General features: G+C 45.3%; 1 protein-coding gene across 6 annotated transcripts in view; it reads left to right on the top strand.

Moving 5' to 3' along the window:
- SGMS1 (sphingomyelin synthase 1) overlaps positions 1-11154 on the top strand; it is a 97218-nt gene extending 86064 nt beyond the window's left edge. For all 6 annotated transcript variants that reach the window (XM_069863918.1, XM_069863923.1, XM_069863922.1 and 3 more), the window contains 4 exons: positions 2796-2913; positions 6461-6614; positions 7315-7481; positions 9535-11154. In XM_069863918.1, the coding sequence (XP_069720019.1) occupies positions 2796-2913; positions 6461-6614; positions 7315-7481; positions 9535-9714 (619 nt within the window). In that variant the 3' untranslated portion in view covers positions 9715-11154. The remainder of the gene's footprint in view (positions 1-2795; positions 2914-6460; positions 6615-7314; positions 7482-9534) is intronic.
- The last annotated feature ends 3312 nt before the right edge of the window (positions 11155-14466 follow it).

A 14466-nucleotide genomic window follows, 5' to 3' on the forward strand; every position in this document is an offset into this window, starting at 1 on the left:
TGTGATGGTGTCAGTCAGCCGTTGCCATGCTCCATGGATGCCTCCAAGTGGCAGCTCAGGGTCAGTGGTCAACCAGCAGCGTTGGTACCCACCAGCTGTGTCGCAGCCTTTGGCTGGGTTGAACCTTTGAGCAAAGGAGGCAGCGTCGTAGTCTCAGACTTGATGAAACGCTTTTCTTTTCTGAGTGGTGAAATTCCTGTCGCTTACCCTACCAGATCCATTATTTGCCAGTAACCTGATTTCATCCAAGCTGAGCCTGCTGCTTTGCCAAGCAATGAAGGATGATAGATCGTGCAGTAAAGGATGGTCAGTGTCATTCATGATGCTAATCATGCAGGTCTTTGTTTCTTAACCAAAGGATCATTTGATAACATTGAATAGGACCTGTGTGTGTTCTTTGTTGTTCTGCAAAGCCAGAGCCAAACTGGAAGAGGGTGTTGGGTGCGTGTGTCCAGCCAACCGCAGTAGAGAGTTTTTGACCCCCATTACTTACTTCTGTCCTGAAAATTAATTTGGCCTTCAGGAGGAGACTGGAGCTTATGTCTGGCTTTGGGGCAGGGCCCTACGTTTGATGTGAGGGTGTCGGTGACAGGTTTGTTTGAACATCCATGGCATTGGGTTGGACTGGTTTCTCACCAGGAAGCAGGAGCAGGCTGGGTGTGCAGCCAGGTCTTGGCTCGGGACTCCAGGCTACCCGAGCCTTTTTCCGCAGACACGGCAGGGAGCTCGAGGAATCCAGGCAAGCTGCCGAGGCAGAATTAAATTCTCTGGGAAGCGTTCCCAGATGTTTTGGGAGAAGTAGAATGCTGCGTTTTGGCCATGCTTGACATCTGATTCAGCCTGCACGCTCACGGGGTTGAAAAAGCAGCATGCTCACCACCTGCATTAGCTGAGGTCTGGATAGTTGCAATAAAAGTTGTCTTGGCCAGTAATAAGCTTAGAAGTTGTACTTAATAGCTGTCTCATAATCACACACATGCACACACATCCTTTTCAGAAGCAAAAACACGAGGCCTTAAATGATTTTTTTTTTTTGCTATTACAATCCAAAGCACTTTGACACAGACTTTCCTGAGCTAAAATACGCTAAATCCAGCTAAAGAAGGTAGCTCTGTGGGTAATTTAAAGAAAAAACAACTCAGTGCTCAGTAAAACACTTCTTCAGTCTCTCAAAATACAGAGCTGTTCAGTGTTTAATCCCTACCGCCCTGTTTGTCTTTATACCAGGTTATACGGACAAGCAAGTTCGTGTCTGATTATAAAAGCCAAGCACAAGTGTGAGGTCATCATTGGCTCATCCTTTGGAGAGAAAAATTCCCCCTATGAAATGCAGAGGAAAACTGCTGCCCTGTGATGTGGTACCCTCAACTCTTAAATTTCAGTCCATGGAGCTACAATAATAAGTCACAATTTTTAGCTCCCAGCTTTGTCCGTATTTACTCTAGGACAGGGAAGAAAAAATATGAAATAGTGTGTTCCAATAGCATGCAGATGCAAAATGCACTTACAGTGTAATAGCTGAAGCTTTTCTGATAAATTCAGACACTCAGGTTGTTGATCTGGCACTGCAAAGATGTTCTTCGAGAGTGGAACGCTGCAGTTTAATGCCTCTGCCAAAAGCTATTAAAAACACAAAAGATGGCCAATTTTGAGGGCTGGAAGAATTCGGCTTGATAGAAATATTATCTTTTTTAAAAGTGAAAGCTTTAAAATAACAACCTATGAATGCCATAACTTACAGCTTGTGTTATAACCCTTGCGTTCCCCAGATCATAATTGTAAGTTTAGAATCAGTCAACACCAACGGGGTCTGTAACCAGTGGGGTGCAAAGGGCTGGAGTGCTTCTGGACACAAGCTGTGGTGGCTGCGTTTGCCCTCATGGTTTGCAGGGCTGGTGGCAGCTGCTCTGGCTGAGTGCTGCGTGTGCTCAGCTGGAGGTTGCTCCCATCCTGAGGGATGTGGCAGAAGGGGTTTAAGCCGAAGCTCTTCCTTTGCGCTGTTATGAACTAGTATATAGCAGCGAAACTCAACAGGCCAGTTTTGGGGCTGGCTGCCACTTCTGTGTCCAAGCTGAGCTCATGCTCATACCTCAAAACTTCGTCTGACCTCTCCACATACATCAGTGACTTTGATCCACTGAGGGATGCCACCATCTCCTTGCTGCTTGCCTTGAGAGAGGCTTCCCGTGAAAGCCTCTTGTCCTGTACGCAACACAGCTCTAAGTTTGTATTGTGGAGGTTTCACTGTTCTTTAATGCTGCTTGGGAAAGAAGTGTTCTTGCTCGTTTGGCTCATACAAGTTCTTTCTTCTCTAGCTGCACTTTGGAATTACTAAATCATAGAATCATAGAATAACCAGGTTGGAAGAGACCCACCGGATCATCGAGTCAGCTGTGTATGTCAGCTGAAATAAACTTACTCCTTTTCATCATAATGAAAATAACATAACTCTGTCCCCTGCCTTGAACAGAAAATTAGTGACCGCTCAGTGCTGATGGAGGGGCGTGGTGTGTGAAATTCCTTTTCATGTCTTCCACGCTGAATCTGTGCAGGCTTTTGTGTTTTAATCCTTAAATTTCCTGTAACTGCCTTTGTGGGTAATGTTTTTTTGAGTTGCTGACCTGTAAAGCGTGGGAATATTTGTAACGTAATTCAATATTCTTAGATGTGAGCTGATACTGTCACAAATTTTAAAAGCATTGAGAACATTTGGTAGTTTATTATTTTTACCTTTGCAGACTTTATTTGCTTTGAGTGACCACCTTATTTTTCTTTCTTTTTTGTTTTCCTTCTAGGTCTATAATTAGCAGAAGGTTTTTCTGTATAGTTGGCACACTCTACCTGTATCGGTGTATTACAATGTATGTGACTACGCTCCCAGTACCTGGCATGCATTTCAATTGTTCTCCAAAGGTAAACTTCTTCTGGTTACCTTTTCTTATTTCAGTCTGTATGTTTTCCCCTTGTCCTGCTTTTACCAAATCTATGAGCAACACTTTCTCAATAATTGTTACTAATTTGAAAGTACCGGTTTGGCAGGATGGGGCCATCCTTCTGCACATCATCCCCTTCCCTCTCAGTGAAGGTGTTGATGGTTGCTCTGGGGCAGGGCAGGCTCTCCCATGCTTTTCAACGTGCTAATTATGCAATTTCTGTGGCATTTTCAAATAATTTGCTCAGTCAGCGTTTTTCTGTCTCCACCAAAGCAGTTAAAAGTGTGCAGCCTGTGGAGGTGCCATGTGTGACTCATTTTATTTCTAAACACTTCAGTATGTCAGATCTGAGCACGATTTGTATTTGCAAATGACCCCAGGAGATGTTTCTAAGGCTGCTGAAATCGGGTCTCCTTTGCAGCCGTTTGTCCCTGCGTATGTTTTTTGCAATTGGGTTTGCACAAGGACTTGCCACCTCATCCCCAGTCTAGTGCTGACTCCTGTTTGTTGTGCAGAGGGATAAAACGGGCTTGTGAAAGCCGTGGCTGAAACCAGGCTGTTGAGACAGAGGTGCTTAGGCAAACCCTTGCAGCCAGCCTTGGATGGTAATTCATGTGCTTGGGGTGGAGGTGGGACAGGGACAGTGGTGATGAATCCTTTTCAGATCAGGCAGGCATTGGTGTAAGCACATCCCTCCTGGAGTTGTTTATGTTACAACTTGATTTAAGTGGAAGAAAGGGGGGTAAAAAAATGTAATTTTTATGAAATAACTACTGCATGCCCAGTTCAAGAGCTTGGTAGTAAACCCATAAGTCAGAGTCCCGATTCCACGCAGTACGTGTGCTGTCACTGTTCAGCGAGCGTTGCTGGTACGTACAAAGCTCCAGTACAAACAGAGTCGAAATGCTTCGATTCCTCAGGGAAATAAAGCCAATGAATGTTGTTTGACAAGGCAGAGTGTTTGCCAAGCCACGTGTGGCTTCTTGAAGGACTGAGGTCTTTTGTAGAGAGAAGTAAGTGGCAGAGGAATCAACATTGTGTTTGATCGGTTGGCTGTTCTGAGATTAAAGAAGAAAGAACACAGGTATTTATGGGCCAAAGTGAGTAAATCTGCCAATTTTTGAAATTTACAGCGCTGGCAAGTCCATCTCGTTACTCAAGTAAAGACAAGCCTATGTTGTGCTTTTCTTTTGCCCCAGTAAGACTAAGGATTAGCTGGGCTTTCTTGAAAGCTGTAAATACACTGGTGAGAAAAGAATAACCTCTTAACACCTTACTGAGTTATTTATGATTGTGAACAGTGGGCTTCTGGGGAGCATTTTAATGTTTTGCAAAGGAACTGTTAGCAGAAACTATTTAATTGCTGCAAAGACCCTGTGTAAATCTGTCTGAAAAGTACAATTTCCACTTCTTAAAGCAAGAACAAGCTTTTGAAATAAAGGAACGATGCACCTATAGTGGTCAGCCAGGGGAATCCCAATTCCAGGATTCCTTTCTGAGCGTTAAATGGTTACCATGAATTTTCAGATGAGGTAAGGATGCAGTGTAGGTTCAGACATGTGCATTGTCCGTTAGTCCTCCTCCTTTGAGCTCAGCTGCTTCCTGCTTCCCGCTGGGCCCTGGAGGGACTCGGTATGTCCTGGTTGTGCTTGTCCCATGACACACGTTTTCTTTGCGGGTTTGTTTAACGTTTGGGCTTGTGTTAGAGCTGGGAGCAGCAAAAGCGAAGTCTGGAGCTGGTGCTAGCTGCCAGTCACCTTGGAGGAGTGAGAGGGGTGTCCACCAGAAGGATTTGGTTTACATTGATCTGGCTTTCCTGAGGCAAATCGAAGCTTTTTCAGCAGTTCCATTGCAGCCAGCATCGAGGGTTGCGGGTGGGATAGAGCAAGGCCAGAAGGCTTGGGGGAAGGTCCCCGTGGCACATGTGGAGTCTATGGGTAGAGGCCAGCACAGGAGTTTGGCTTTGTGCTCAGACAAACACCATGTCTGTTTGGTTTGAAATGAGAAGCGGAAAGAAATGATTTTGAAGACTTTCCAAGACAGGGCAGTGGGAGGCCTTGGAGACTGGAGTGAAATACTCTCTTCTATGCCTTCAGTGTGGCTTTTGGCAGCTGGGTGTGCACCTTGGGCAGTTCATCCTGTTTTCTGTTGGATAATCATCTGTAGGGCGTGTGCTGTTACAAACAGAATTAATTAAATTAAGCTTTATTTTAAGAAGGTATTGCCTCTTGAACAGACAGAAACACAGATGTTTAGAGAACATGACAGAATTCTAGATATCGCTGGAAATATTTTTAATTCCTTTTTATTGGTGAAAGGAGGTTGTAGAGAGGAGGGTGCTGGCCTCTTCTCCCAAGTGACAGGGGACAGGACAAGAGGGAATGGCCTCAAGCTCCGCCAGGGGAGGTTTAGGCCGGACATTAGGAAAAAATTCTTCACAGAAAGGGTCATTGGGAACTGGAACAGGCTGCCCAGGGAGGGGGTTGAGTCCCCTTCCCTGGAGGGGTTTAAGGGACGGGTGGACGAGGTGCTAAGGGACATGGGTTAGTGTTTGATAGGAATGGTTGGACTCGATGATCCGGTGGGTCTCTTCCAACCTGGTTATTCTGTGATTCTATGATTCTATGAAGTTGGGTTTTGGAGGTGGTATTACAGAAGTCATAGGTTTTTCTAAGAGTCTTGGTGTATATATGTGAAGTTCATGTGTGTATGTATGTATATATGTGCCCAGTGTATATCTCAGTGCAAGAATATGATGAATTAAAAGAAATCTGAAACCCATTAGCTCTGTTTGAATAGTCCCACTAAAAATCATGTTCCTGCACAGCCACAAATGTTAGGAAAGGCTGCCCACAAAACCGTGGAGAAAGACGATCCCTTCCCATGGTGGCGATAATAAGAACTTAGAAAGAACATTGAAAACGGTTTTTGCTCACCTGCCTGTTTTACTGTAAGCGTAGCCCTCTGAGTGGAGCCACTGCCAGGACTTTCACCCCTTTGCTTTGGTTTTTTGCTTTGGCATTATACTAAAAAGCTGCTGCTTTTCATTGCCCCTGGAAGTGACCTGGTGTAAAGGGGTTTTACACACGCATAGATGTAATGACTCTGTGTGTAAATAAACCTGCCTTTTTAACTTACCTTTTCAACCTGTGTTGAGTGCATAGGAGAAAACATTATTCCTTTGCACTACTGTGTTTGCAGGGAAATTGTAATAAATTTCATGATTCTCCATACATTAAATACATATAATGAAATAATATTTTAGACAAACAGATGGAGGTGCGTGCAGCCTGTGCTCACATGAAGATCAGCAAAGCAGCAATAAAAACTCATGTCTCATTTTCAGTCTTTTTCTCTTCTAGAAACGTGCTACTAGCTTTTGGGAAAGGTTGGGGACTTAATGTGTATCAAAGCAAAAAGGGAGAAGAACTGAAAGACCAAGTTGCTGGCTAGCACCATTGCTTTCTTTGAACTCTGAAAGGTTAGCGCTGACATTTTACTGTGCTTTTGTTTTACTCTTCCACCAGCTTTTTGGAGACTGGGAATCTCATCTGCGAAGGATAATGAAGTTGATTGCTGGTGGAGGATTGTCCATCACAGGATCCCACAACATGTGCGGCGACTATCTGTACAGCGGTCACACCGTCATATTAACTCTCACGTACTTATTTATCAAAGAGTGTAAGTTCGTCACTGTTCATCTGGAATTTCCTGTTGTAGAATTCCTTGCTAGTTGAAGAATTGTGGTTGTGCTGATCATTAAAGTAAAAATGCGTGCTTTTTCAATTAAATGAAAACAGTAGAACTTCAAAGACACAGTGCTTCCTGGAAAACTTTGGAGACAAAATAGAACAATTTACCACGTAGACATCTGATTTAAGCATTTTATTTAAAAATAAATTTGTTTAGAATATAATTGAAAACCCGCATTGCACTCTGCCTGATGAATGGTGTTTGAACAGCATGTCTCCTCAGGTGGAGGAGGCACATTGCCATGTTGAATACAAGTTACTCATTTTGCAAAATTTCAGCTTTAATGTATGCATTTGTCTTTTATGAAAGGCGAGAGCAATGGATTGCCTTCTATGTAGAATCAATATTGATATACAGATCAGCTAATTTTACTGACCAGGGTACAACTATAAAGTATTGGGCCTCTTTCTCATAGATTTCATAACCTTTCTATTTTCCAAGGACTGAGTACAATTATAAGTAATGCCTTTAGAGAATGATACCTATTTTGTAATCTCAACATTCCTGCTCTTAATCTTGGCGTTACTCACCCCAGACTGCAGTCTGTGTCCTCTGTGAATTACAGCAATAGTCTCACACGTTGATAATGTTTCACTTTGAAGTAATTGCTGCTTTTGCTTCTTTCCAGATTCCCCACGGCGACTCTGGTGGTATCACTGCCTTTGCTGGGCACTCAGCGTGATTGGGATGGTTTGCATCCTCCTTGCTCATGACCACTACACTGTGGATGTGGTGGTGGCTTACTACATCACTACAAGACTTTTCTGGTGGTATCACACAATGGCCAACCAGCAAGTGAGTATCTCCCATTCTCTGGATCCACATGGCTCTGTTTGCTGTAGGGTGGTGGTGGGCAAATATCCACACGTTGCCTCGAGCCTTTTGCAGCAGTACAAGTGGACAGACCTATGTCTTGTGGAACTTCCCTCTCTTCCCCCTTGCATGGGGTTTGCAGGAAAAAGGAGGACTCATCAGTTGGTTTTATTGTCCTTCTATCCTGTGGTTTCTGTAGATGAGGCTTCACTGAAACTGAACGAGTTTCTCGAAGTGTTTCAAGTAGTGGTAGGTTCCCCTATCCAAGGGAGATGTTTTCCTTTTGAAGGACGGTGGAGCAGAGGACACACTGCTCCTGTCCTAAGGCCCGTGCCTGTGAAGGCACAGAAAACGGGGTGATTGTGGAAATACTGAGAATGAGGAGCTGCTTCTTGGGAGATGTAGCACATGATGGGAGATAGCAAAGCATGATTTGTAGTACTCAATCAGAGAGCAGCAGTAAATGATTCAAAGGTTGAATGAAGAAGTCTGTTAGAGGTCTCATGTCATCCTGGATGTTCTTTCCTGTCGCTGAACTAGATCAATAAGAGATGAGCTTACATTGCGGAGGAGTGTGAGAAAAACCACACAAGTCTGTTATCCATGGAAACAACTTGCTGAGTTAGGAGAAACTTTAGACAGGGTAACTTGTCTTAGGTCTGTAAGAGCAGATTGGTGTCCAAATCTTTTCTGTGCAACATGGAGGAAGATAATTTGCTTATCTCTTCATATGACTCCTGTTAATAATGTTTAAGAAACGCCCAGTATGATGGTAGGAAATCAGTTACTGTTTTGATGGTACAGATTTTTAGATCATATCAAAGTCTTCTAGCTGCCATGTCATATTATTCCAGTGGTTTTGATGCTACTTGAAGCACTAAACCACTGTCGAGCCCTTTGGTACGATTTACCACCAAAGGCCTAGCTGCAAAGCATGGACTTCGATGTTCAGTTGGGTTGGGAACCCCAGTGTTGGACAGTAATCTGTGCCCAGGCTTCCCAGATGTTGTCATACAGCACCAGAATTTGCTGCTGAGCTCTGTCAGGATGGTGCTGAGTGGATGTGCTTCCAAGCTGGAAGCTACTGAAGTCAGGCTTGCCCTGAGTGCTAATAAGGACTGCCTCCAGAGAAGCCTTTTGCCTTTCTGTGTCTCAACATTGCTTCCCTAAACTCCAGAGTTGCTGAGGAATACCCATCTCTGGATCCTTACCTGAGCACACATTTGTGTGCTGGTCCCTCCTTTCTGGTGCTGCTTTATGTGCAGGGGCAGTGGCTTATGTCTGACCTTAAAAACAAAAGCCCCATGGGGCTAAAGTGGATTTATTTTACACGTGAGTTTACGACCAGGAAGGCAAGCTTGGCACGCAGGCCCCATGCTCGCATTTTTCAGTGGGCTGATACAGTGCTTTCCTGCTCTGCGTTGAAAACCCGCAGCAGGGGTAGTTGGTGACTCCCTTGGTGCCTGCCCGCTCCTCGCATCCCGGCTGTGGCTTGCTCATGGTTGGGAGAAGCAGGGAGTGGGTGGGGTGGTTGGAGAGCGTTTGGAGGGCAGGGCAGGGTTCATTGCCTTCTCTGGGTGGGTTGAGGCATGCCTTGCTCATTGCTCTTTCGGCTCACAGCCAGGCTCCAAAGCGATTCTTGACCTGCGGATGATTTCAGAGGTACTCATGGAAACAACTGTGCTTTGGGATGGTTTTTTTCATTCCTGAAGGAGAGGAGAGACTGATCTTTTTGGCCCTTTGTTCTTTTCCTGTGGGACCAGTGAACAGCTGAGGTCTTGGAAATGGGGGTGAGCCTCACTTGGGAGCAACAGCTGGTGTGTGCAGGGAGGCTGCAGAAAAGTAGCTTGGCTCCTCTTGATCTTTGTCCGTGTCAGGTCTGTTTGGGAGGCATTCCTAGATGAGGAGTGAGTTTTGGAGGCAGCTGTAAGCAAGGCGCCGCTGCTCAATGGTGGTAAGCGACGTGCAGTGAAGTCGCACAAGTAAGACGGGTGCTCTTATGTAATTCTCTTTTTTCCTGCTTATCTTTGTGCAGGTGCTAAAAGAAGCTTCCCAAACAAACCTCCTTGCAAGGGTCTGGTGGTACAAGCCCTTCCAGTACTTTGAAAAGAATGTCCAAGGAATTGTACCTCGCTCCTACCACTGGCCCTTCCCCTGGCCGGCGCTGCACCGGGGCAGGCAGGTAAAATACAGCCGCCTGGAGAATGACACGTAACGGTGTCGACGGACAGAATGAAGGGAAAGGACCTGTCCCAAGTGCTAAGAACTTCGTATGAGAAGATGCCATAAAAAAATCAGCTGCCCCCTAACTCTTTCTTTTAACAGTTCCCTTGACTTAACCTATTCAGTTACCTGGTAAGCACTGTGATCTTTTTTTCTCTCCAAAGGATCTGCGTTGGACAACAATAAAGAAAATTTAACTTATCATGCACTGTTATACATTTCTTGTTAATAGATTTGGAATTTACATTTACCCATTTCCATATTCCTTTGTATATGATGCAACAGCATAAATGAAAGCTTTTATATCATAAGTTCTGGTCTTTCCAGTCACGTCTGGGAATAAAGCATATTATTTTCTTGGGAAAACATACTTTTCATATCTCTTGCCCCAAAGATTGGGCTGTAAGCCATTTTCTAGCAAATGACTATATGAAGGTTTCTAAACACCTGCCTTGGGTAAAATCGAGAAATCTTTCTACCTGTTGCATCGTGCTACAAATAAGATGATAGACACAGAAAGGTTCGGGAATCTTGATTTTGTAGAATCTGCAGTGACTGTGTCAAAACGTGCAAAAAAAAAAAATAGAAAAAAAGAGAAAAAAGTTGTAAAGTGATTTTCTAAGTATTTCCTAACTTTATTTTTCAAAATGTGTATGAAAATTAAAATTTAAAAAGATTTTTACATGTCAGAGAATAGAGAGTTAAAATTTAAAGAAAATGCTTCTTGGGAGAGAGAGATTTGTCTATGTTTCTAGTGCCTTTCTTGTCTTGATTGTATGGTCAGTAGGCAGTCTTAAATGTTTTTATTTAAAATAAAGTATTCCATGAAAGCAGAATTATATATATACTGTATAATTACTAATTTTTGCATTTATAGCTAAATTAAACTGGAAATTTACTTCTAATGTTGAAATTGCCATGTGGGGGGGGGGTGGGGAACAAATAAAAAGGGTCCGATCTGGCTCACACATTGTGGGCAGGTCAAAAAAAGCATCACTTTATTGTCTACTTGGTAGCTGTATTTTAAGAGAAAAACAGCCATGAATTCCTGTTTTTTAAGAATTTTACAAATGATCACTGAGTGAACTATGAATGGTTTCTCCATCCCGTATCGAAATGTTGTTGAAAAACAACAAAGATAATCTATTTCTTTAAAATATTTGTGCAGAAACTGCATGTAATTATAAGTTTCACTCCTACCATACATACTGTATGTTTGGGGAAGTATTCTATCCTAAACTTGCCAATGTGCAGAACAAAATAGTTTTTTTAAAGAATGAAGAAGAGAAAATATATATATAAATATATATATATCCATTCTGTATTTTACGTGAAGCAGAGTTATCTTCTGTAGGGTTTTTGTGTATTCACAAGGTGATATTTGTATTGTAAAACAACAATGGTGAAGGAAAATAAAAAGGCTTTTGAAAAATGTAGCTTCCTTTATCTTTTTAATATTAAGTTTAAATTTAAAGCTGGGTTTATTCTTCCGAACCTTGCCTTTAATTTTATGTTATTGCACTGTAGGCCATCAAATTTGGACTGTATGAAACTGCATTGATTTCGAATTGCTGTTCGCGTTGGGCAAATCAGTGCCTTATCTGAAATAAATGCTATGCAATAGATTCTGGTCGTGCGGGAGCCGAGTGGATGGGAGGAGGAGCCTTCCTGGGAGCCATCTCCAGGGCTTGAAAAATCTACCCCCAAACTGCTGGGACGGAGCGCGGGGCAGGGTGCGACGCCAGCATCTGTTAGTGCTGTTGCTTAAAAGACAAAAAACGAAGTGACGTTTCTGTGAGTACAGGGTGATCCAAGCGTCATTTCTTGCTTCTCTTTTTGGGGGTGGTTTATCTACTTCTCTGCCCCGTTCCTCAGTCTTGGCCAAAAATGTCCTTGAATTGATGAGGTGTTGCTTTTGCTGCCTCGCCTTCCTGTCGCTTGGGATGCAGAACCAGAGCGGCCCGTTCCCTAGCGCTTCTCTTTCTCCCTGGGAGGGGAGGGAGTGCTTCACCCCCTGCTTGGCAAAACCCTTGGCAGCAGCATTTGCAGAGCTGCCGGTGAGCTCCGGGGATCAGCTCTGTCTGCTTTACCTTCAATTCACAGTTATCTTTGCAACTATGTGCTTGAAAGTCTGTTTTACAAAAAGCAAACCTGCCCTGGGGTGGTCGCTGGAGAGAATTCGTGCTCCCAGACATAAATGAGTGAGTAGATTTTTCAAGGCCTGGCATCACGCACATCGAAACCATTGACATAAGTAAATGTATGGATATATGCACCTGACATTAAATGGAATCTGCTGAATTCTGCATTGTACTGTCTGACTTACTGCATGGACCTTGCTGAACGTGGTGTCTTTGTTGTCACAGCCGAGCTGTGGTTTGGTAACGCACGTTGGCTTGAGAAATAAGTCTGGGCGAGCACGGAGATGGATCTTGGGCGCTGCTCTGGTGCTGCCTTGTTTGGAGGAGGGGACCGAGGGAATAGATCCAGGACGGTGCTGCTGGGCACCGGTGTCAACTGTAGCATGTGTTGCCTTGTTCCTCTCCTTCCCTGGGGGCATCTGCTCAGCAGCACCGGCTTCTTAAGATGGGTGATGGCTTGTGGTGGCACCAATGCTGCGGGGTTGGTGCCTGGAGTGCAGCTGCTCGTTGTTTAGCATCGTGCCAACTGTTTTTGGGGATCCCCGATTTCCCACCATTCAGCACTTCCCCACTCCACTATGGTGCGTCTGTTGTGATTCTTCTGCCTTTGCTTTCTGGAGAAACATAATAGCTGAGGGGTGATGGTTGTGTCCTGGAGGCTTTCATAGAATCAGGCGGTCGGAAAAGACCTTTGAGATCTTAGATTCCAACCATCCCTGCCCACTGCTGGATCATATCCCCAAGCACCTCGTCTCCCTGCCTGTTAAACATCTCTAGGGATGGGGACTCCACCACCTCCATGGGCATCCACGTTTGCCTCTTGACCTTTCTATTTCTGGGGTGAGATCCTTGGGCGACTTCCAGCGTCAGTCCGCTTCCCGGTGAGAGGGAGAAGCCCTCGGTGTGTTTATCCCTGTGTCCTGGGGCACTGGCACGTGAGCACATCTTGTGTGTCTGCTGCTGCTTGGGCAGACGGGGGCCTCTGCCACCGATTCCCATCGGAGAGGAGGGCACAGTGACCTCATGCCGCTGTGCTGCGAGAAGTGAATAACAGAGGTGGATCCTGGCGTTGTGCTGCCTTGATTGAAACCGAGCTAAAGGCTTTTCCCTCATTGCCAGTGAAACCCTCTTCTCTTGGCTTGTAGGTGAGCACCAGGGCGCCTGTAGGAGGGTGGATTGGAGGGCAGAACTGCCTGGTTTGTGTGTGGAAGGGTAAACCTTAGCGTGTTGTCCAGTGCAGATTCCTGGAGGATGAAATTTGAAGGAGAGCTCTCCACTAAAAAAGGCTGGGAAAGGACAACTTGAGATGGAGGAGTAGCTGTTGGAGTCCTGGAGAAACAAAACCCAAGAGCTTTCCTGGAGGGTGCACTTTGGGTGCCTGTGCTGCTGAAATCCATCTCCGTTTAGCTTTTAGTCCATGCAGGTAAGGAGTAGCCCTTAAAATATAGAGGTGGGAGGTTTTTGAGGAGCCAAGCAAGGGCAGGGTTGCCCTGTCTTTTCTGTACTCTGAAAAGAGCAATGGACCCCCATCAACCTCTCCTCTCTCGCTTTTATTCAGGCGGCAGCTCAGACCCCTTCGCCTTATCCTGGTGACAGGGTGTCGGAGCGCTCCCTGGAGAGGAGGCGCTGTGAGTTACTGCGCTGGCACCGCTTCTGGTCCTGCTCGGCAGTCGGATGCGGCAGCAGTGTCCACTGGAAGGTTTTGTGGCTTCTTTTTGACCATTTGCTAAGGTTTGCTTCCAGAACTGGGAGACCAAAACAGAGACGAGACCTTCACGTGGTGCAGCGTGGTGTCCTCACACATCTCCTCTGTAACCCAGCAGGAATACACATCTTCCTTGTAGAAAATCAACGTTTTCCAGCATTGGCACATCCTTTCAGGGGCATTTCTGCCGCTGGTTATCCGTGTGTGCTGGAGGCTTGGTGAGGAATGCTGGTGAGCACCAGCGTTTGGGCACGACGCCTTCTGCACATCCATTTTGCAGCCTTGTTTATATAAATAAGTACATCTAGCAAGGTTTGGGAGCAGGCAAGAATTCCCCAACTTGATGGGAGATGCAGCAGCATCTCTGGCCCTGCTGGTCATTCCTGCTGGCAGCTGGTTAGCACGTAGGCTTAGAGCAGTCCATTTTCCACCTAATTTTTGCTTGGGAAAAAAAAACCAGTGGGAGTTACCTTGGGAAGGATCTCACTAATTCTGTGTCATTGTTTTTCCGTCTCCAGGCCCGGCGGGTGAGAAGGGTTTCCCAGTCTTGTGCCAGAGCTCTTCTGCTTTGCACGTGCTGCTTGGCTCTTCCTCGGAGCGATGCTTTCCCCAGGCTTTCCCATGGCCCGGGTAAGTGCTGTGCATGCGGGGCGGCTGCTGCATCCTCCCAGGGCCCAGGAATGGCTCTGAGAAGCACTGATACAGGGGCAAGCAAAGATGTTGTCACCAAAGTACTTGCCTTCTGACAAATGCCTCCACGTGCATCCTGCTGTCTTGTGATCTCGTTGTGGGTTGGTGAAGGGAGGAAAAGGGAATGCATTAGTTTGGGGGTGAATGGGCTTCAGCCAGGAGATGATGGGCTGAAGCCGAAAGGGGTTCCTGTAGCATTTTGCCTTAG

The sequence above is a fragment of the Phaenicophaeus curvirostris genome, chromosome 9 (genome assembly GCF_032191515.1).
Source record: "Phaenicophaeus curvirostris isolate KB17595 chromosome 9, BPBGC_Pcur_1.0, whole genome shotgun sequence".
Taxonomy (NCBI): domain Eukaryota; kingdom Metazoa; phylum Chordata; class Aves; order Cuculiformes; family Cuculidae; genus Phaenicophaeus; species Phaenicophaeus curvirostris.